At 40.7% G+C, this 23,249-nt stretch overlaps 3 protein-coding genes across 3 annotated transcripts; all 3 read right to left on the bottom strand.

The window, feature by feature from the left end:
• Positions 1 to 469: 469 nt before the first annotated feature.
• Positions 470 to 18,178, bottom strand: LOC134842803 (chromodomain-helicase-DNA-binding protein 7-like). Its single transcript, XM_063859291.1, has 8 exons — positions 15,335 to 18,178; positions 14,799 to 15,157; positions 14,201 to 14,641; positions 11,566 to 11,826; positions 9,657 to 11,110; positions 6,273 to 6,546; positions 5,892 to 6,091; positions 470 to 5,612 (listed from the first exon to the last, which is right to left on the bottom strand). The coding sequence occupies exons 1-8, from the start codon at positions 18,165 to 18,167 to the stop codon at positions 1,112 to 1,114; spliced, it is 10,323 nt and encodes a 3,440-aa protein (XP_063715361.1). The 5' UTR covers positions 18,168 to 18,178; the 3' UTR covers positions 470 to 1,111.
• Positions 18,179 to 18,334: 156 nt separating this feature from the next.
• On the bottom strand, positions 18,335 to 20,542 carry LOC134842896 (protein BCCIP homolog). The gene is made up of 3 exons (XM_063859409.1): positions 20,231 to 20,542; positions 19,158 to 19,398; positions 18,335 to 18,909 (listed from the first exon to the last, which is right to left on the bottom strand). Exons 1-3 carry the CDS (start codon positions 20,522 to 20,524, stop codon positions 18,353 to 18,355), a joined length of 1,092 nt encoding a protein of 363 aa, XP_063715479.1. The 5' UTR covers positions 20,525 to 20,542; the 3' UTR covers positions 18,335 to 18,352.
• Positions 20,543 to 20,667: 125 nt separating this feature from the next.
• LOC134842895 (FAD-dependent oxidoreductase domain-containing protein 1-like) lies at positions 20,668 to 22,321 on the bottom strand. The gene has a single exon (XM_063859408.1). The coding sequence runs from the start codon at positions 22,168 to 22,170 to the stop codon at positions 20,737 to 20,739; it is 1,434 nt and encodes a 477-aa protein (XP_063715478.1). The 5' UTR covers positions 22,171 to 22,321; the 3' UTR covers positions 20,668 to 20,736.
• Positions 22,322 to 23,249: the final 928 nt, after the last annotated feature.

Below are 23,249 nucleotides of genomic sequence, written 5' to 3' on the forward strand. Positions count from 1 at the left end.
TGAACAGTTTTATTAGTGAGTTAAGTTAGAAAAAGAAAGCTCGTAGTAATACACTACGCTGATTGCTAGTGTAAAAAAGTCAAACTCAGTAAATTTTAAATGCTGTAAAGTATTGGCCCTTTACCAAATTAACACAGGTCTTTCTTACACATGTGTCATGTGAAACGCCCCTTAAAAAAAGTGTAGCAAGAAAAAAAGTTCAAGTAAAGCAACGAAAACTTAATTGCAAAATCTCAAACATCATGATCCCCGAAGAATCAATTACTATCAGATTGTTCAAAACTACGGAGACATATTTAGTAAATGATTACGCTAATCTTTTGGAAAATAAATTACATAGTTTTTTTTTCGTTTTGTTAGTCTCTTTGTTTTGTAATGATGACTGTGGTCAGAGCAACCTGGGCTTCTTTCACAGTTACCGGCTTCTCTTGTTGAAACTTAATCTAGCGTCTCAACTGCTAAAAACACATAATTGTAATTTATTTTTAATACACTTAATTATTATCAAAGATAGCATTGCACTAATGATACAAATTGCACTAAGGTGAAACGACAATATTATTAAGTTACTGTGAATCTATTAATTAGGGGGCAGATATTAAACAACTCGACAAATGGCCATGGAATGTTCCTTGGGCCAAAACCGAGTAGTTAAACATTGAATGCTAGTTACTTAGATGCAAATCAAAAAGGATAAATTATCTATCTTGGTGTGAAATAAATCAGTTAAGCTTTTGATCCATAATCAGAACATAATCATCAAAAGAATTTTGTAATTGGTTGCCATAAGAAATTGAGGGCGGATGAATGATGATGATATACCAGCTACGTTGAAATAGCACGCCAATGTGGAAGATAATAACATCTGAGCGAATCACTAATCTAATCTAATATAGTTACTAAAAACATCAAAAATGAAGTACAACTATTGTTTCTCCAGCTTGAAAAAAATGAGATACTGGTCCCGTCGAAATACAAATACACGTAGACGTTGCAATATAAAAAAGACAAAAATCAGTAAAAACGAATAGATTGAGGGTCAAATTTGCAGTTATTAAAACTTTCGAAGCGCCACTAGATTAATAAATGCATTCAATTCGATACTATTCAATTATTCATTTGATGTCGATTTCTGATTTGATTTTCCTTTACTTTGTGAGCTGCTAGTAGTAATTGATGATGTGGCTCCATCCTTCAACTGGTATCCCCCTAAAATGTTACTATCACCCATTTGTTCAGCCAGTTCCTTTTGCATACGTGCTAGCAGTGCATTTTGTTCGTTCATGAAACTGTCAGATGTAAGTCCAGTTAGCCGTGACAGATCCGAGTTTGGGTAAAGCGGTGAACTTCCAAATAAATTCTGTCCTTGAATATCGTTTTGAGTCTGAGGCGTAATTCCTCCTCCGGCGCAAAGACTCGCAAGTGCTGCCAACTGAGCCGCTTCTAGACCTGCGGCTGAAAGATCAAATCCCGGAATTGAGGAATTTGAAAGGACAGAGGCGTTGGATGTTGCCGGAGATTGACTGTTCGAAAGGAATGGAGGCATGGAAGGAGGCATCATGAACGGAAGCGACCCCAATGACGCCGCGGCTAAGAGGTCATTCGGGGACAACTGAGGAATGTTCGGCAACAAGTTAGACGTTGATGTGTTCACAGGCGAAGCAGAAGTACCGGTTGATGCAGACGCTGCTGGAGGCGAAGAGCGTTGAGATTTGGTCGAAGATCCCGATTTATCACTTGTAACCATATTACTTGATGATTTAGGTGTCGTAGAGGGCGACGCATAAGCGACACTCTTAGAGTTTCCAGGAGAATTGGATCCTCCAATTGCGGGTGACCGCGGCGAATATGAATGTTCTCCTGATTTGAATTCAGATGCTTTCGGTGACATGTTGCTAGCTTTACTTGACACTTGACTAGAACTATTGTTTGGTGCTTTGCTATTACTTTCATTTGGCATCATGCTAGCATTACTCACCGGTTGAGACAGTGAGCTTAGCAATGAGTCTGCCGTCAATCCGGGAGGTAGAGAGCCACTCAAAAGAGCGGACAACCCCGCTAACTGCATAGCGGAGTCTTGGCTATTCGACCCTCCGCCAAACGGATTGCCCAAACCATGAAGCGATGCAAAGGGGTTCAAAGACTGCGCGAGAAGCGGGTTCAGAGATACCGCAGCCAAACTAGCCAGTTGGTAATTCAGAGCGGCACTTTGAGCAGCTGCCGCCGCGAGAGATGATGCCGATTTGTGATCGGAGCTTTGAGACTGCTGCTGTGGGAACATTGACAACATCGGGTTGAAGAGTCCCAGTGAAGCTAAGTCCGGAGTAAGAGGTAGATTGGGTAAGTTTGGTATGCTAGCGAACGGATTCATAGAGTTGCCTCCGCTCATAGAGGTCAAACTGCTGAGCAAAGCTGCTTGAGACAGGAGGTCTGCAGATGACACATTATTCGCCGAAGAAACTCTAGCGGGTGAGGCTGATGATGATTGACTGACCGATCTAGCCGGAGAGTACAGCTGCTTACCACTTTGCTTCAACTTCTTCGACTCGGGACTACCTCCAGGGTTCAAGCCAGCTACTCGCTTTATCAGGTCAGATGGAAACCTCTTCTGTGCTTTCACAATTACTTCCCACTCAGGAGCAATATCAAATGTGCTATTTTTGTACAGAAAATCAACAACGTTATTCAGAATTGGAGCATCGCTGCCTTCTATTTTTACACCTGATATTCGGTCTACGACAGCCACATGCTCCGAGCCATTTATGTTGTCTACATCAAGCTTCGATGGATCAATTATTACCGAAGTATGCTTCCTTTTTCTCTTGGAGCTGCCAACAGTTCTTCGTTTGATGTCCGGAGTTTCCGATCCAGCTATTACAGATCCCTGGTCAGAAATGTCTGCATCTTCTGCTCGAGAATCTGGAGTCGATCTTTCACTATTTGTGTATCTAGAACTAGCGCTGGCTGCTGACGTACCCGCTTTCATTGACAAATCCATAATTCCACCAATACCGCTGAAACTACATGCCAATGGCGTCTCGTTATCCATCGCTGATCCTTGTTTTTCAAAAAGCTCTCTTAGCTTTGACAAACTCTTCTCATCGGCTATTACTCCGGATGAGCTAGCGTTACTCTGCTTCCTCAGGCTTGCGGGTAAATGAACTCCGCTATTTGAAGCTCGACCTCTGCGTCCTGGTTTGAAGGAACAAGCGGCCATTGCTTCAGAAGCCGTTCGTGCACTTGACATCCCTTCGAAGCTTTCTCCCAGCAGTTGAGACTTCAAAACCGCTTTGGCTGATTGTGTTTCAAGCACTTCGTCACCAGGCATCACTTCTGACCCACCATTTTTGTCATACGAAACTGGCGGCGGCTGGGTCCACTTCAAAGTCGGCCAACTACCATTCTCAATACAGGTGCAGATTTTCTCCAACCTGGCCAACAACACACGGTCTTTTGGCCACTGTACCAAATATGCAACTCCTAGCATGTCAGTTATATTTACTGGCACAGGAGACGACGATTGACGATCCAACTCCGACTTAATTTCGGGCTTAACTTCAGGCGCCTCTTCCTTGGCCTTATCTTCATCTACATTTTCTTTCGACTCGACCTCTTCGTCTTTAGCTTGATCGTTAACTTCAGTAGCTTTAGAAGAATCTTTTTCGTTATTATCAGCAGTTTTTTCCTCGGTTGCAAGATTTACATTTGATGTCGCCGTTGCCTCTGCAGCTTCGTTCTCGGGATTAGTGGACTCCCCGTCACGTTCCTTCTTAAACTTCGCCACTTTCTCATCATGTTTCCTCTGGACACTCTTCATGATTTCGTCCTTGACTCTCAGAAAACAGAGTTGAGGATCCTGAAGCAAGTTCACTTCGCTTCTCAGGATTCCGTGATTTGCCACTCCAAACATCAGATCGCGGTCATGCTCACCCGCGATCCACCAAGAGGGCATGTCCAACGCCGACTGACACAACTTGATCCTCTTTTCGAAAAGAGGATTATAGATGGCGTCCAGTCGAATCCTGCGCATAAGTTCTATTCTATGTAGAGTTTTCCTTGCCCGATCTTCAGTTATGGGCTCGATTTGAGGCAAATGGCTGACATCATCTAAAGGCTCAATTTTTATCCCACAAACTCTCTCGCACATACTTTTGAAAGCATCGCAATATTGCGTAAGAGCACCGTCTGATTTTCTGTTGAGCGATGCTATCATTCTGAACTTATTCCAAACATAGTCTCCGTCTTTTGTATATTGAAGACCGAATGTTGAAATGGTTTTGTAGAAGTCGTTTTCTTCCCGTTTAGCCCATTTTTCTTTGACTTCTACGACGGGTTTGGTTGCATTCACAACAGCCATTTTCTCCAAGCGTGTTTTTCTTTTTTCTAACATCAGTTTTTGTTTCTTCGAAAGCTTCTGCAAAGCTGCGATTACCTTGCGCAGTCTGTTATTCAGCGCAGATGCTGGAGGCCATAAATTGGCAAACTGTTCAGATGATTCAGTATCTTCGCTCAGTGTCTTCGTTTCTTGACTGGAATTCGTTTTTGCATCTGCATTCGATATGCTCTCCTGTGAGTTGGTTTCATCGTCATTCCCACTTCTAGACTTTTCTGGATCACTGCTTTTATTTTCTTCTTTTTCTTTATCCTCTGTCACTTCCGTGGGCTCTTTTTTGACGTCCGACTCTTCTCCGTTGACGTTTTGGACTTCTACATCTTCGTTTTCCAAATCGTCCTCGTCTAATGTATCCTGCGCTTCAGCCTCGGATTCTCCTACCAGAGAAACAAAGCACAGGGTGGGATCATTTCTGATCTTCGTAAACTGATCATAACCATGTTTAAATACCCCGATGAACAGACATTTGTCACATGCTTCGTCCCACCACTCACATGGTTTCGCGACATCCACAGGCGCAATCTCAAGTGGGATTTCACTATGATTCGCGCCAGAGTTTACTTTCTCAGCTAAATCATCAATTATTTCGTGATGAATGAAGAACAATGTTCGCACTCTTATCAACACTTTGTTGCACTGGTATCGCACATGTTTACGGAAGGTGGCATCACCGAGAATTGCTTCAAGATTCTCCCCGTTAGACCAATGATTATCGTCTACTACTGTTTCCGAGCTGCTTTTCTCAGACTTGTTTCTCGTTGACTTCCTGCCTCTTGGCGCAGCACAAGACTGCGCCGCGTGACTCTTCAGAATTTCTATATTATCATTATCAGGAGTGATCAACTCGTAGACAAATTTTCGGATCTTATCATCACCTTGATACCATTGCAACGCATAGGCAAGAATACATCTACAGAGATCCTCCACAAGTTTGGTTGTCATATCTCTTCTAAACTTGAATCCCTCGATGATTCGAAGCCAGTTGCCCCACCCAAACGTCAACAAACCCTTCTCACATTGGTACAGATCTGACCTGACAAATTCCTGGCCTCCATCCGAACTATTGTCGTCGGTGTGTGCAGTCGCTCCTCGCTTTTTGCTCTTTCGTGTACTTGCTCTCTCTCCCTTCCCATTCGCACTCTCTGCCGCTGATCCACTGGCGTCCGAGTCACTTTCCGAGAGACCGTACATGTCATCGTTCACTTGGCTATATTCGAATCTAATTAAACAAATTATTTGTTAATCATGGTCATGTTTGGTAACATATTGATGTCATGTAAATATGCATCATCTTTATTTCCAACCAAAAATAATTGTCACATGCGCAGATTATTTCAATTCACAATGCATATTGCGGGTTTTTGCTCTAAGATCTTAGTGTTTTGAGGGAACTTGGAAAAACTATCAAATACCTAAAAAAGTTCTACAAAATTTCCATTTTGTTTTTAAAATCAGCCCCTCCTCGAGAAAATCCTAGATTCGCGCCTGCTTTTCTAACCTTCTAGTCTGTCTACGTTGCCTAGGTGCTTCTAAGATCCTATCGTCCTTGAGTGCCTGGCCGTAGTCCACGTTGGCCTTCTGGGCCCACTTCTCCCAGAAATTGGGATCGTTTAAGTCTATGTCATTGTTCGCATCGTTGGATGTGAAAGATGCTTTGCTGAAGGTAGACCCAACTGCCTCAGACTCTATTTTGATGACCTGTAACAAACAAAAATTAGCAAATTATATAGCGAATCGGACTTGATTGCGTTTCATATATAGAATCAAAGAAAATTTGCTCAAGAAAATGTACTTATTGACCAGAAAGTCAGATAAACCTATTTAAAGCAAAAAAAGCTTGAGCACCTACAAAAGTCAAAGCTCGAAAACATCACTGTACCTGAGTTCTCTTTTTCAAAATCTGGTCTATGTCCTCTTCGCAGAACTTCTGAGCGGCATCGTCGTCCTCCATCACAGCCCCATAAGCTCCTTTCTTCAGCAAATCCTCTACTTCCTTCTTACTCATAGGGGCATTCATGGCACCCCCTGCAGTCCCATCTCCCTCAGTACCTCCCACTGCGGCTCCCTTCCTTCCACTCATAGTCTGCAACACTGCCTTGTCCAGCCCCAACTTCTGACTAGCTCGGTCAAACATCTCACGCTCGTACGTATTTCTAAATAGAAGCACGAAAATTTCTTTAAAAAAATTCTATCCTGTACGGATTAAGTGAATAACTTCCCACATAAAATAATCAAGAGATCGATCGATCTTTCTCTAACCCCAAACCCTGCCCCAAGAAACGAAAAATTCATGCAGTAAGTACACGTTCAAAATACGTTGGTTCTGATTCAACTAGCGAATGACTCATGCCTACGGTGCTTCAAATAGATTGTTGAACGTAACAAATACTTCCTAAAACATGTACTAAAACAGCGACAATTTAATGACCCTAATTTAAGGCAATCGTGAAGATAAACTGCGCTCATCCATCAAGGGGTTTCTTTTTCATAAAAAACGCCATATCTCGAAAACCAAAATGATTTGAGCAGATAAAATTAGAGGCCAGATTTGCTACTCTATATTGTTCCATGGCTGCATCCCACCATAGGGTTAACAACTTCAAGTTATAAGACTTAAACTTGAATCTAAGTTTTTTTGAAAAGGTATAGAAAAATCATGAAAACACCATATCTTGGAAACAGGAAAGATTTGAGCAGTAAAAATAGAGGCCCGGATAGTACCCACTGATTTGTAACCTGACAGAAAAAGATAGACGCCCTGACAGTACCCCCCTGATTTGTACCCTGACAGTGAAAGATAGATGCCCTGACGGTACCCCCTGATTTTTACTCTGGCAGTAACCCATGAAAGCACCCTAAAAGAACCTCACCATTTGGGTTGAGAATTTCAAGATCGGTTAGTTTTTTAATTCATGTTTTTGAAAAAAAAAAAGCATAAAAATCGCCACATCTCGAAAGCGGGCTGATTTGCAACGCCTATGTTTCACTGACAGGATCCCGACTAGGGTTGAGAATTTGAAGTTCTGTTATTTTTTTTAATTCAAATTTTTTTAAACAAAAATGAAAAAATCATAAAAAATGACACATCTCGGAAATCAAAAAAATTGAACAGCCACATTTGGAGGGAAGAATTGCAATCCTTGAGTGTATTTCGACATCACACCAACATATGTTTGGCAAATTCAAGTTCCATTAATTTTGTTTTACAACTAAGTTTTTTAAATAAATACGAAATCATAAAAACGCCATGACGATGATCAAATGAATTTGGACAGTCATACTTGGAGGCCAGATTTGCAATTCCTGAGTGTAGCCTGACAGTGCCCAACAAAAGGGTTGAGATTTTCAAGTTCGATTACTTAATTTCACATCTAAACTTTTTTGGAAAAGTTTTTTCTTTTAAAATCATAAATGAAAATCGCCATATCTCGAAAACCGAAAGGATGTGATCAGTCATATTTAGAGGGTAGATTCGAAACGCCAATGGTTAAATGACAGGACTCCGCCTTAGGGTGAAGAATAAGAATACCGACGAGGTTTTTTTTAATAGAAAAAAGTTTTTCGGAAAATTAAAAATCATATAAAACGTCATATCTCCGAAACCAAAAAAATTTAAGCAATCATACTTGAAGGCCATATTTTAAATTACTGAAGGTACCTTAACAGCGCGCCATTATGGGGTTGAGAAATTCAAAGTCGCTTAGTTTTTTTGTATCTAATTTTTCCGAAGAAACAAATGAAATCATTAAAAACACCCTATCACTAAAACCAAAAGGATTCGAGCTGTCATACTTGGACGCCAGCTTTGCAATACATTAGTGTACCCTGACAGCACCCAACTATAACGCTGAGAAAACAATATTTAGTTAACTAAATTGTGAAACAAAAATGTGATAGTTTTGAGTTGCGAATATGGGAGAAATGTAGAGTTAAAGCATTCACCCTATAACAGATTTAAAAACGTCGACTTGAGTTAACCTTTCAACCCTTGCTATGTTTTAACCAATTAACAGGCCAACATAGCAACTTCTGAAACATGTGCCAAGTGAACTTTCTTAAGCATTTCAATATACGATATAGCTTAAACATGCAATAATTTTTCGTTAAATATGCTAAAAGTAATACGTTCACGCAGAGGCGAATTTGCACTTCGCATACACAAGCAAAAATTATCACCGATAACGCTATTGGGAAAAACTGAATGAGTAAAACTTCTTCAAAATATCTGACTTCTTAATTGCTATATGACGCAAGCCAATTATGGCTCATTAGCAGTACCAGTCAATTTGAAAAAAAAAAAGAAATTTACCAACTAACATGCCTCAATTTATCGAGCGGACGCATTTTAACGAGTATACGAAAAAGTTCATTATAAACATCTGACCCTGCCTAGCTTCGAACCCTTTTTTTTTGATACGGGTTTCCCTCCCTACCTCTACGCTACAGATCCATGATACCTTGAAGCTAAAGTGCTATTTGCAATATAATAGTCTGTGTGAAAATCCTTAGCATTGGCTGTACTTAATAGCTGGATCAAATTGAACACTCAAAATGAACACATTTTATCCAAACAATTACATCGCAACAATATTTGCGACTCAGGTTGAAAAAAAGAAAGTTCGTACTATAACACAAGCTATGCTTGTGTAAAAAGCTTAAATATGTCAGCATAGGGACTTCTTAAATATGTCAACATAGGGACTTCTTAAATATGTCTCAAGTTAAACGCCAATTAAACAATGTATAGATAAATGAGGAAAAAAGGCTCTCAATCAATTGAAAAATTTCCCCCTTTAAATTGGTCTTCTGGTGAAATTATTCCTAGCATAAATAGTCAACTCATTGATCATAATAAAAACTTCAATGGCTACTTCCACGGAAACAATGTAATGTTATAGGTGCTCATCTAAATAGGAGCTTCATTTTTATAGGTGCTTCACGCAAAAGACAATTTGCAAGCTTTTAGAAACATGATTTCCCGAACAAAACGCTACTGAAAAACTGTGGGTTGATAAGGGATAAGAGTATGGAGCTTTTAAAAAGTTCTGCAAGGACAAAAATTCTGATTGACTGAGAAAAAAATGCTGTCAAACATTTTTCTCCGTAAATTCGTCTACTGGGGAGATGATTCACATGGCCGATAATTACTAGTATAAATGGCCGATTTCTTGGTCATAATTAAAACTTCATTAGCTATTTCCAGTAAAACACAGCGATGTTATAGAAGCTAAATTTCCATGCTTTTGAGAAAACCTTTACTCACTTCGTGATGAGTCTATACACTTGAACGTGTTTCTTCTGTCCTATCCTGTGACACCTGGCCTGTGCCTGAAGATCATTCTGAGGATTCCAGTCCGAATCATAAATGATCACAGTATCCGCAGCCGTCAAATTAATCCCTAGTCCTCCCGCTTTAGTGCACAGTAAAAATATGAACTTATCTGAGCCAGGCTTGCTAAATCTGTCAATAGCTGCCTGACGTTGTAGGCCTCGGACGCCTCCGTCTATTCTTTCGAAGGAATAGTTCCTCTGCTGAATATAGTCTTCGATTATGTCTAAGCAGCGCACCATTTGACTGAATATCAAGACTCGGTGATTGCTTTCTTTTAGCTTCGGTAACAGCTTGTCGATCAGAACTATTTTACCACAGCTTTGAATCAGAGCATCTAAGTACCGGTTATATTGGACCTCGGGAGCCGATGCAAACTCATTCAGAATCTGCTCTTCGACTCCATTCAGCAAGAATGGGTGGTTGCAACACTTTCTCAATTCCATCATTGTGTTCATGAGATTTGGAAGCGCTCTCACGCCCCCGCTAGCACTTTTTGCAATATGTGAGAAGTTCTTCTCAATAATAGCTCTATACCAAGTTTTCTGCACATTTGTAAGTTCCACCTCAATAATCGTCTCCTCTTTGGGTGCAATGCTTCGCTCGACGTCTTCTTTCAGTCTTCTCAACATGAGAGGTTTCAAAATTGCCTGCAGCTTGTTTACCTGATCCTCGCTTTGCAAGGTACCGAAGTCATTCATGAACTCCTGGTTATTGTTGAAAGTGACGGGGTCCAAAAAATTGAGCAACGAGAAGAGCTCGTCTACGTTATTCTGCAAAGGCGTTCCGGTCAACAGAACAATATGATCCATGTACAACATGTTCAGGCCATCCATCAGCTTACACTTCTTGTTTTTCAGTCTATGTGCTTCATCGATAATGCAAACTTGCCACTCGATCTCTTTGAAGACATCCATGCAATCTGCCAGAAGCACCTCGTAGGTCGTTACAAGAGCCGTGAACTTGTACAACTTCTTGTTTAGTTTTCCAGTCTTTGGATCTTTGTGGAACATCTCATACTGTTGGATCATGTTCCTGCTGATCTGAGATCCATGATACACTATGCAATTCTGGTCCGTCCAACCTTCGAACTCCCTAAGCCAGTTGCAAATTGTTGAAAGCGGAGCAATGACAAGGAAGGGGCCGTGGATCCCTGCTCTGTATACCATCTCTAAGAACGTCGCTGACTGAACAGTTTTTCCCAGTCCCATTTCGTCCGCTAGAATACAGTTTGTGTGTTTGTAGTAGCAGTAGAGTAACCAGTTGATGCCTTCTAGTTGGTAGTCCCTGAGCTCGTTGTTGTTCTTGAACACTGGCATTTCATCTAGCTTCTTCCACTCTTTGAAGTGTGGTCTTGTCTTTCGAGCAGACAGCCGTTGCAACTCATACTGAAAATATTTCAATGATAAGCGAAGGATCTAAGGTATAATGATTAGCTAAGGATATTCGGTAACTCAATCAGTCAATGGTTTGGGACCCGCCAAGATCTGCGCGCATAGCTTCAAAGGGCAATGCAACCTTACCAAGGGGTATTGTTGGAACTTAATGAGAAATGGTCTAATAGTTTATTCCCAATGCGAATAATTTTTGGTGCAGATTATCTTCACACTGAATACTTATAAAATAGATAGCCACTGCACAATCTAAACAAGTAATTTGTCATTTTAAAAACTATACTTATCTTCAATTTTAAATTATCATTTCGAGGCGGATCATTTTACAATTTCAAAAATCCAGGAACATTTAAAAGAGGCGATGAATTGCAAGTTATGTCAATAGTTTTATTGGAAGTGTTAAACTGTTGAACAGTTTGGATCTCTTAAGCAGGTCCTAAACAACCAACCTGTTTGAAATCGTTGATCTTGAAGTAATGCTGTATCCTTCCCACGTCTACATCCTCCTCCATTTCCCACGTGCTCTCCTCGTAAGGCAGGGAGCACCACTTGACCAGGAAGTGTCTCTTGGGCTGTCCAGTGGTCTCGTCAACCTCATCCGGCGACAACATGCAGTCCAGCACCCTGTCCACCTCCACAAACTCGGGGTTGAATGGCTCCTCTTCTGTGCAGTCTTCAACTCTGCCACATCCACTGTTCTCAAGTTGCTTCTTAATACAAAATGACCAATGCATTTTTTGTTCCAACGACTGAAAGTGGGGAGGAACTTCGTATTTGGGTGTTTTATTTTTTTGTTTTCCATGCAAAATCAGGTACCACAAATAATCATCGAATTGGGTCGAGGGACATCACATTGAAACCCTTCGTCATTCTAACGATTTTTAAAAATTTTCAAGAATTCCCTGTATCGAGAAAAACGGGTTTGAAATTTTTGATTTTTCGTCTTTCGAGCGAGAAAAGCGAGCGAGAAAAGCGAGCGAGAAGGCTTATTTCGTTTTTCAACCAAGAAAAGTTACCACAAACAATTGGAATGGTACGAGTGATATATCATATTAAAGCCCCTTTCAACCCTGATTCGAACGATATCAAAAATAATTTCAAAAAACGACATATTTGAAAAAGAAAAAACATGTATTTTTTAAGAATATGGTCGGAACATTCAGTGCACCGGTTATCCTTGTTACATTTGAAGCCAAGTGAACCTGACACTAAACTTAGCTTCAAAAATGTCACTTTTAAAAACAGATTAAAATGATCTTCATCACGTTTATTTGCTGCAACCACTTTGTTAAACATTCGTTGAACATTTTCCAGATATCACAGCAAGAGAGAGCAGTAATAACATGATAAAATTAAATGTAATGAAAATAAAATGATTTTTTTTAATTTGAGATTTTGTGAAAATCATCCCCCCACACGCCATATTAGGTACAAAGTCATACATTTCGCGTCTAGAAACAAATCAATTATGGCAAATAAGCTTCGTTCAACCAATTTGGAACGACTTCTATGACGGATTAAATTTCCGCTTACACGTTAATAGCTCGAAATCTATCGCGCGTTAATTGTCCTAAATTGGCCAAAATGGCAATCTTTAAACCCCCATAACTTTACGAAAAATGATCACAGGTGAACTATCTTTTCAAATTTAAGCTCAGGACAACAATACTTTTCGAATGATATAAAAAAATTCTGTCAAAAATGGCTAGTTAAAAAGTCGAAATTTGTCTGAAGAAAAAAAAACCACCCGAGCACAAATATTCCGTTTCTTTACGAAAGTAGGGACAATAATAGTCTGTGATAAAATCCTTAGCATTAGCTGTACTTAATAGCTGGTTATTGATCAAAACGAACACTTTCAAAATGAACACTATCGCAATAATATTTGCGTCGCATTAATATTTGCGACTTAGATTGAAAAAAAGAGATAGTTCATACAATAACACAAGCATTGCTTGTGTAAACAACACTGATTAAATTAATTCAATCTATATTTTAATATTTTTGTTTACAATTATACTTTCTCAGAAAAACAAATATTTTTTGAAAAAAAAAACAAGGATAACAATGATAGTCTACAAAAGTTCAATAAAAGAGACTGAGAGAAAAAAATTGTTTGAAAAATCAAGCATAGCCAGCACACAGGAAAACCGAAAAAAGGCCTGGTAATTTCTGACAACAATCTCGTATAATTCGGATATTTTTGACAAAAAAGCTATGGTAATTGGACCAACAAAATCAAGAAGAAATCCTTTAAACCAAAAAACTGAAAAGCTTCAGTTTTTTTCGAATCTAAATTTCGGGAAAGATGCATATATATCAAACCAGATGAGTTCAATGCCTTTTTTGAGGACAGCAGAGAGATTCAATCAGTCACCTTTTTTCAGTCACTACTTTCTTAAACATCTTTACAAAATGTTTGATAGAAAAAATTCTAGTACGCGATTTAGAAGACGCTTGCTATTTCAAGTGCAACACAAGCGAGAAAACGGCAAAAATCAGCTCTAAAAGGGCCCATGTGTGAAAAAAAAATGTAAAACTAAACAAAAAAAAACAAGCTGAAGGCCGGGATCGAACCACTACCTCGAAATTGGAAGTCGCACGTCTAGCATCTGTGTCAGGGCGGCTTCAAAATATTTGAATACTAGCACCAATAAAACAGATACAAAGATACAATGCTACTTGGCAAAATAAATTTATGATTACAATGCTACTTAGCACAAAACAACGCTATCACTGGAAATAAGCTACCAAATAATTGAGCACTTTTATTCCACAATTAGGCTACAAAAAAAGGTTCGTACTAACTCACTACGCTCGCTAAAGCTCTCTAGAGTAACAAGGCTGAGCGAATACAAAAATTTCAAAATCCACTACTGACGCTTAAAAAACCAAAACAATTGCCACTCATAATCCTGAAAAGAACTGCTACCAAACTGCCAAAACTATAATTTTTTTGCGATGGGAATTTTTATGGGCATTTTTGTTTGCGATTTGGTTTGGAAAAAATGTCCCTTCGGAATCTAACACAATACTCGTAAGCTCGTTTGCGTAAAAACTAGCGACACTATTAGCCCTCTTTACCTGTTTGAATCTCTTCAGCTTGAGAGGGAACCTTTTGTCCTTGTAAGTGAGAACCTCTTCAGTAGCCCACTCACAGTGCAAGTAAGACAGTCCCTTGTACTTGACAAAATACTCCTTCACGACAATTGGGGGACTCCCACTTGCAGTAACATTAACAGCGCTTGGACTCTTTTTTGCCAATTCAATAGTATTGACTTTAATATCAGTAATTTTTTTAGAACCACCAGCTGCACTGACTTCAGCTCCAGCGTCATTCTTTTCTTCTATTTTAGAACTCGAAGGTTCCCCTTTTACTGCGTCAGTGAGTTCGGCAGCTTCAGCTGAAGAATCCTTTTCTGGTGTCTCTTCATCTTGAGCGTTTTCACTATCCTTTGTTTTCGGTTCATCCTCAGGTCCAGTTAATTTGGCTTCAGCTTCCGGTTTTACAGATTCAATCGGTGACTGAAGCACAATATAATGTTCCAGACTATCTGTGTGTTCATTAAATTTAAAGATTCCATTCACAATTAAGTTTAAACAACTAATTTTCGACTCACTTAAAGCACTTCGATTTACTAAATAACCTTAAGATGAAATCATAGACGCTTAAACTCCTTACAGCTTGAGGAGGTTCCTTGTTAACGGTCCTTTCCCTCGAAATAAGAATCTTCTCCACCACAAACGTATCAGTCTCCACTTGTGCCGGAATCAACAGCTGGGGAGTTTCGCCGACACTACCGCCCACAGCTTTCTCATCCCTTGTCAATAGACTCTGGCTGCTGCTGTCTTCAGTTCCAGCTATCGTAGAACAGCTGCTGGTTTCGACAGTGTCGCCAGCAGATGTAGAGGGTTCAACTACTGATCCCGACGTAGAACTTTCTAGAAGGACATCAGGAGGTAGAGTTACATCATCGTCGCTGACAGCTCCCAAAGCATAATCAATAAGTTCGTCAGCTATATAGTTCTTCCGAGTTCTTGCTAAAACAAACCAAAATTTCAATTAATTTAAGACTTAAATTTAATTTATTGGTTAAAACAACAAATTAAAGGGGTTCTGTTAACTAAAATGACTCAATTAAATTAAAATTGACGGATAGATTTTTTTTCATAGTCCTTTTTATAGTGCAGGCGATTTCGGTGATAAAGCTAACTTACCACTGCTTCTCTCCGATCGCCTTTTCTCCATAAACGCCTCCGGAGGCATATTCAGTTCCTCGGGAGGCATCATGATCTCGTCGTCACTAGAGTTGAACCTCTTCCTCTTCTTCTTACTGTTTCCGATCTTAGTCGCCAAGCGTCTCGGCTTCCTCACTGATTGCGACACATCGGATGGACTAGGCAACTCGACTGTCGTCATTTCCGAACTACTCTTCACTGTTGTTTCAATTGACGTGGCGTTCATTTCCATTGAAGCCACTTCCACGCTGCTGACATCGATGCCCTCCGCTTCGTTGTTATTATCCTTCTGCTTTTTGCTTCCTCTCCTAGGTTTCGCAACTCCACTGCCTCGCCTTTTGCCTTTCTTAGTAGGACTAGCGCTATCACATTGGGAGCTAGACGGCTCTTCAGAGAGGTTGGCTTGATCATTCATGTTATTCGAAAACTCACTACATAACAACAGATCGTTACAGCCACCCATTGGTTCTCCGAGCTCCGACGTCGTCGAGTCTGGAATAGCTTTCTCGGTGTCTTTTTTCTTTTTCTTAACCCGTTTGCCTTCTGCTGACCCATTTCCGTTTTTCGACTTCTTTCCTCCCCTAGCTGCGGGTGCTTCGGGGCGCACCGACATGATAGTTCCAGATGGTGTCAAAGGCAGGTATCCGGGAGGTCCACCATGCTGGCCCCATTGGGGTTGTTGGGGCATAGGAGCCTGTGCTCCATTCATAGGTTGCATCCCATTCGGTCCACTCCCAACCCAATGCGGAGGGTACATTCCTGGTGGTCCAGCTACCATTGGCTGTGAACCAGGAGGTCCCATAGGACGAGAGACAGGAGGGCCCATGGTTTGTGACCCCGGAAGCATCGGCTGCAGGAAGGGCCCCGGTGGGCACCCATGCTGCATTTGGTATTCCGGTCTGTACTGACCATGCATCGGCATCTGCGGATGTGACATATTAGGTCGCAATGGCTGCATGCTCGGTTGAATAGGTTGAGGTCGCACTGGGTAAGATTGTTGATGCGGTGGTTGCATGGGTGTATATCTAGCAGGCGCTCCACCGGGAACCGGTTGCATCGTAAAGCTCTGACTAACTCGATTAACAGTTGAATTTTCAGGCGCATTTACAGAATGAGTCGATAATGTTGAAAATACTTTTGGCTCTTCAACTTCCGTGAGTTCTGTATTTACTTCCCTTTTCTCGTCACTAGATGCTTCAGTTCCATTGTCACTGCTTTCACTTAAATCTGCAAACGAATTTGACTGTTTTCGAATTAAAATCTCGCAGGGCTCGAAGCAGGGAACCGTAATAGGCTCAACTTTATTTGAGCCGGGTGATGACTGATGCTGAAGTGAAATTTCTGGACTCCTGCTGTTCTGCGTGAGCATGGGTTGCACCGTTTGAGGAGTCACAGTTTGCTGTTGCACTAAGGATTGCTGATCGTTTGCTTTATACTGCTGTGTTTGTGTCGGTTTGCCTTCGCGTTGGCATTGGTTTGAAGTAGCTACATGTGCTGCAGCTCTAGATTCATCAGTAGCTGCGTCTTCTTTACTTTTGAATGCACTCTGAACGAAACTAGACACTAAGGAGGATGCTTGAGGTGTCATCGCTCCATCGCTGCTTCGCGATTCAGATGAGTTACTGTTTCTTCTACTCTTCGCCTCTGTTTTGGTTCCAGGTGAACTACGGGGTGACACAGGTCTGACATTACTCACAACTGCTTCCGGAGAGCTTCTAGGAGCTACACTTTGGCTGCTAAATGCTGGTCTATCTGTACTTGTATGTTGCGAGGTGTCCTGTTGCGGTCTGATTGCATGTTGCTGTGGCGGTGCTTGCTGCTGCTGCGGATGCTGATGTATTGCACTGGGCTGAGCGGCTTGGTAGTTCGGACCCATTTGATATCCTCCCATTGCGCTAGGGTGCTGAGTATTATACTGCTGATTCTGATTTGGCGCGTAACCGCTATGTACTGGTCCCGGTGGCCTTTGTTGATTCGGATCCATTTGATAGTTCTGCTGGTAATACGGAGGATACCCAGGTGCCTGGCCTCCATTTGGCTGCATGTTATAACCACCAGGTTGTGGTTGATTGCCAGCGTAGTAGTGTCCAGACTGCTGCTGTTGAGGTGGCGGAACCGGCTGTCTGTTTGGATATCCAGCGGGTCCTCTCGGGTAACTCATACGCATATAGTTCGAGTCTGCCTGATTTTGATTCGGATACCTCATAGTAGTCTGTTGGTACCCCTGAGGCATTTGTTGGTTAGACTGTGAGCCCATCACTAAGTATTGCTTTTTTTCTTCCAGGTATGAAATGCGATTTTGGAAGTCTCTAATTTTAGCTGCCAGGTCAGTTGACGGTGGCATTACATACATCTTAGCTACTTCCATCTTGTAGTATTCTATTTCACTGTGCAGCTGGGCCATGTACTGTGGGTTCACCGGTCCCTGCTGTGGCTGCTGAACCCCTCCCATTTGATAATTAGCTGGAGGAGGTGGTGGTTGTTGATGCTGTGCTGGCGCCGCGTAACCTGCCGGTGATTGTTGCTCTACCGGCGGATATCCGTACATAGTCTGTGGCGGGTTTGCCTGATGTCTAGGAGCCTGGCCTGGCATGACCCCATTGTAGTGTCCATTAGATGGATTCACTGGGTTTTGGCTATAATACCCTCCATTGTATGTGCCACCGGCCGGGTTATTCGGATCCATGACTGGCGCGTAGCCGGAGCTTTGAGGCGTCCCGGTTGTCGGCTGGCTACTGTGGAAGGAGTCTAGGTTGGTGTACTTTCGAGAAGACTCCGCGTCTAAATCCGTGTACTTCGGAGTATCCTCCATTACTACATATTTAATCTGAAAAAAAAACTTTTCAAATTCCAAGAGCCCCAAATCATGCAGACGAAAAGCAAATCTAAACCTGAATATAAATTTGTTTTCTATAAGTAAGTTTTTTAAAGTATCTCTAGTGTCTCAAGTGTCCTGAATCTCTAGTGTCTCAAGTTGAAAAGAAACGATGATTCAAATTATGTAGTCGCGGTTCCATTAGCATTCATTAGACTCATCATATTTTCGACTGTGAAAATGTTTGAAATCTGGTTCACGGCACCCTTGAACTTATCCATAGGCATCAGACTGACAGTCCGGTACTGGGGCATCGACTTCTCTTTCGGACCCCAAGAGCCTCCTACAAGATGCTCTGCCTCTGGCACTGGGAAACTTGCTACGCACTGCGCATACTGCTGGAATATCTCATCCTCTGGATTTATGAATTCAAGACAAGGTGGAAGACCTTCGTTGGATGATCCATTCTTACTTTGCACTGACTGGTCGTAACTTTTCGATATGAGTAAAATGTGAGTGAAATCATATGGCATTTTCTTCAGCTTGGCCGAGTCTATTTCTTTGCACAGGCACTTCAACATGGGGGGAGCAAGGAGAGGGGGAATGTTGACGAATCGTTCTGTGAGGAGCAAACCGACTGTATGAGAGCTGGGCGAATTTAGGATTGTGTTGATCTCGGGACTGTTGCATTTTTCAGTTAGGTAGGCCACGATTGAGTGTTTAAAAGACTCGTCCTTGCCTAAAATTTAACATCTTTATCGTAAACTGTAGCGTTCAAACTGTTTGAAAATTTTGTAAAATCATAAAAACTCAACGGCTTCAAAATTATTTTTTTAAACGCTTTGTTCCTATCGAACACAATGTTTGCTTCACGGAGATTTTTCAATAGAACTGAAAATATCATCAGCAGAGTCAAAGAATAGGCTTAAAAATGACCTTAACTTTTTTTTAAATCTTCCTGATTTTAGTGTTATTTTCAATGCTCACTTTTCCCTGTTGGCTTCAAATTTACAACTGTTGTGACACCGTAGACAGTGTCGTCTTCATCTTCTTCATCTTCGTCGTCGTCGTCTTCATCGTCCTCGTCTGAAGTGTCCATAGGACTGTGTGGGTTGTTGGTCTTCAGGACACTGCCGATGTAGTTGTGGCCGATGACCCAATTAGCCAACTCGGCTAAATTGATCTGTTGCTCCTTGTAAAACAGACGGCCCAACAATGCCACCAGACTCTGAATACAAAACACCTCATATAACATCAGATGCATCTACACTATGGTCCAATACTCCAATATGCGAAAGCCATTCCTGACTTCCGTCAATAAAAAGCCATCTTCCATAAATAAAATTATGAAAAGTAATTAAAACAAAACACAGTAACAAAGTTCTTGAGCAGAATTCGAGATAAATCGTTTCAAAAACATTTATTATTTCCTTTGGATTCTCTGGGATTCTCTATAGCCTCAAAAACATGTTCCTCGCAAATTATCTGACTTTGATTATTAACAAATTGGCAATACAGTGGCGATACACTTCGTACACAAAAGAATGAAAAGAGGCAAACCAAGGAACACGTTTTCAAATTCTGATTCAAATTTAATTCGAAAAGTGTGAAACGTATCACAAAATTAAAAAAGCAGCTTCAGAGTAACCTATGTGATGTTAACAGATAAAAACAACGAATAGATTTTTAAAGTGCAAAGTTTTATTCGTTTTTATTGAAGGTCTGCGATCTTATTTTTTAAATTTGGAACATGGCTTTCAATATTTCCGTCGATCTCAAAAGCGCATAGATAATTAAAGCTGATAACACTCAATTGGCCGAAGTTGCGTCAAAAACTTCGGCAAGAAAAAAAATTGCTTTGAAGAACGCTGAGCGCAAATGAAAAATTGCAAACGTTCATGCGCACCACGAGTTCGCATGTACAATTTTAATTACAGCCATTCTGTCAGCTCGGTTAGTTACGGGGAAAAGTCCAGTACCCGATTCCAATAGTCTTGATATTCTAAAGGGAAAACATTAAGAGCTCAGCTTGTTTTCTAGAAACTCAAATTAAGGCCTACTTGAAAGTCACCGTCCGACGGTGGAAATGCTTCGAACTCCACGTTAACTTGCTGGTCCACATTAGGAACTATGACGTCATCCTCGTGTCCGTCCGACTCCATATCCTCCGAGTCATCGTCGGATTCGCCCTCGTCTTCATCTCCGCAATCATCATCATAAATGACGTCATCCTCATCCGAGTGGCTGTCACCTTCGCTTGAAGAGTCGCTCTCTTCATCTTCGTTGCTTCCGGCAGGACCTGATTCTATTTTGGCATCCACAGTCATTGAGTTGCCCCTAGAACGCTGTTTCATAACATGGACCTGAAACTGATCAATTCATATATCAGTAGAAATATCAAGCTAATGATCGGAAAATTTTATTGAAAATGTGCCGACAGCTCAACTAATTAATTTTAAAAAAAAAACTAATATTTTGGGACCAGCAATTACATTTACAAATTAAGAGGTTTATTTTGTGTGATTTTTCAGATATATTATCAATTTTTAAATCAGGTTAAGTAAATTCAGACAACATTTTTCTCAAAGATCAGCTCATTTTTATCAAATCTCTCAAATGAAAACCTTCGCATATCAAGTGTTTCAAATTTATTATTCAGTAGAAGCTCAGCTGCTGCCCGACCAACCGCAGGCGACATTTGAATCCCATGGCCAGTAAATCCAGCAGCGATGAGAAAATTATCAAATGCTGGATGATAGCCAATGATACCATTCTGATCCACAATATTGTAATCATAAAAACCAGCCCATGCATGTGTCACTTTCAAGCTTTCAAAAGCTGGCACTCTGTTAGCCAAAACAGGCCAGATCTCCTCGTCAAAAAAATTGTAGTCAACCTCCAAATTTTTCGTGTCGGGTTCCTTGTCAGGCGATGGACACTTTCCACAGATGTAGTATCCGGCAGGTCCTTCACTTCTGAAGTATACGCCACTTGGATCCACCACCATTGGACACTTTTCAGCAGGTCCGTTTGGACAATGAAACACAAACACATAGCGTTTCTTCGGCACGACTGGAATTGGGAACTGGAGTCTTTCATCACTCCTCCAAGTCTCGTCCAGAAAGTCATAATGACTTCCATCCTCAGATCTTCCGCCAATTCCCAGAAGCCTACCCAACTGTCCAGACCATGCACCTGCGGCATTAACATACTCTCCCGCGTAGACCATTGACAGCGGCGATGCAGAGGGATATGCAGGATCTCCAATTGCAGCAGAAGTTACATTTAGTTTAACTCCTCGGTCAAAAATTCCAGGAAAGCTGACGATACTGGCTTGCACATACCGTACACCCATACTTATGTTCTTCCTTTTCAACGCACTAAGAAAACTCCAGGGGTCAAACCAACCTTCGTTTTCCAAACCCAGAGATCCGCCAACAATATCATCTGTATTCATCCATGGGTAAACAGTCTTAAGCGAATCAGACGACAGCAGTTTGAGCTTGGCTCCATTTTGTATCTGCGTCGCGTGATTGGAATGCAAAAGATCCATTTTACCTTTAGTGGCTAAAAACAAGTATCCAGCCTTTTTAAAACTAATATCTACTGGGTCTTCGTTAAATACTGATAGATTACTCTTTGCATTTTCTAGAAAACTGAAACTATCTCTGGACAGCTGGATGTTCTCTGGAATTGAGAACTGCTGTCTGATCGATCCCACACTTAGTACTGTGGATGCCCTGGAGTAGTTGAGATCTCTGTCGAATACTATGACGTCAGCATCTTCGCTTTTCTTGTGCTGTTTGATGTGATAAGCAATGCTGGATCCTATTGCACCTCCTCCGATGATGGCGAAATCACAGTGATATTGCGGGTCCAAACGGGACACATGGCGCTTCCATGTCATGTAGTCACTTCTTCCATTTCCAAGTAACGAAACACCCAAAAACGTGTTTTTTGAATTCGCTTGAGCACTGGCTGCAAATGCTCTCCACAACATGCAGACAATAAATATCGAACTGAAAAGCTAACTGAAAAGCTGACTAAAATGAGATACAAATCAGATACAGAACAGAGCTACAATGAGATAATGCTTAAAATCTCAGCAAAATAAGTTCCATCTTAAGACATATCAATCTAAGTGACCTATTTTTATGCCAACAGCAACCTTTAAACAAGGATAGTCAGTTGCTGTTAAACAAGGATAGGCAAAAAGAATCTGACGAAAGCCTAGAACTTAGACATATTCGAAGTAAAACAGGCAAAATGGTAATTTTTTTAAAAGAAAATCACAAAAAAAAAGTAAAAACTTTTTTTTTTTTTCGCAGATACAATTTTGAATTTTAGTTTGTATTTTTTTTTTGAATTTGAAGTTTTCATTCATTCCAGAAGGAAGTTTCAAGAAGAAAATCACACAAACAAGTTTTCATTCCCAAGGCCGCACTGAAAAATTTACAGTAAAATTTCATGGCTTATCCTTCTATAAAAAAAAATCTGCTGGTTTGGTTTACTCGCTCTGATTTGAACTTCAACTCAAAAATTTTAAACTGGGACAATTTTTTGAAAATTCCGTTCGAATCAGGGCTGAACGTGATTTAATATGATATATCACTCGACCTATTCCGATATTTATTTGCAGGGCCTAATTTCGCGCGGAAACCAAAAAAAAAAAGTAAAACACCTGAATACAAAGTTTCTCATTTTTCAAATGGTCGGAACAATACGGCATTCTTTCGACGATCATTACTTAATAACTCCAGAAAAAGTCATGAGATCAGTGAAATTGAAGAAAAACTTGCCAAGTAAAAAAAGCACATCGGATATCGCAGCAGAAAAAAATTAAACATTTAAAACTTCAAATGAATAAAAAGGACCAAATATAATTTTTGAAACTCAAAAAAAAAATTAGGAGAAACGGTGCTCCCCTTGCGAATCAAAATTATAAGCTATCTGTAATAATAATTACAAAAATTAACACAGAGCCGAAGCGAAGTTCGTATTACTTCCGATATCATGTGCGCGTAGCCTTGCAAGCTCGCGAATAGCAAATAAAACAGAAATAACTATTCGGAAAAAGCC

Source organism: Symsagittifera roscoffensis, chromosome 3 (genome assembly GCF_963678635.1).
Source record: "Symsagittifera roscoffensis chromosome 3, txSymRosc1.1, whole genome shotgun sequence".
NCBI classification, from domain to species: Eukaryota; Metazoa; Xenacoelomorpha; order Acoela; family Convolutidae; genus Symsagittifera; species Symsagittifera roscoffensis.

Coding starts and splice junctions, on each gene's coding strand:
- LOC134842896 (XM_063859409.1), bottom strand. CDS start 20,524: ATGAAACAGCGTTCTAGGGGCAACTCAATGACTGTGGATGCCAAAATA. Junction 19,399..20,230: donor CGTCGGACGGTGACTTTCAA/GTAGGCCTTAAT, acceptor TTTTGTATTCAG/AGTCTGGTGGCATTGTTGGG. Junction 18,910..19,157: donor TTTGAAGCCAACAGGGAAAA/GTGAGCATTGAA, acceptor GTTAAATTTTAG/GCAAGGACGAGTCTTTTAAA.
- LOC134842803 (XM_063859291.1), bottom strand. CDS start 18,167: ATGGAGGATACTCCGAAGTACACGGATTTAGACGCGGAGTCTTCTCGA. Junction 11,111..11,565: donor AGATCAACGATTTCAAACAG/GTTGGTTGTTTA, acceptor AAATATTTTCAG/TATGAGTTGCAACGGCTGTC. Junction 6,547..9,656: donor GTGTATAGACTCATCACGAA/GTGAGTAAAGGT, acceptor GCTTCTATTTAG/AAATACGTACGAGCGTGAGA.
- LOC134842895 (XM_063859408.1), bottom strand. CDS start 22,170: ATGTTGTGGAGAGCATTTGCAGCCAGTGCTCAAGCGAATTCAAAAAAC.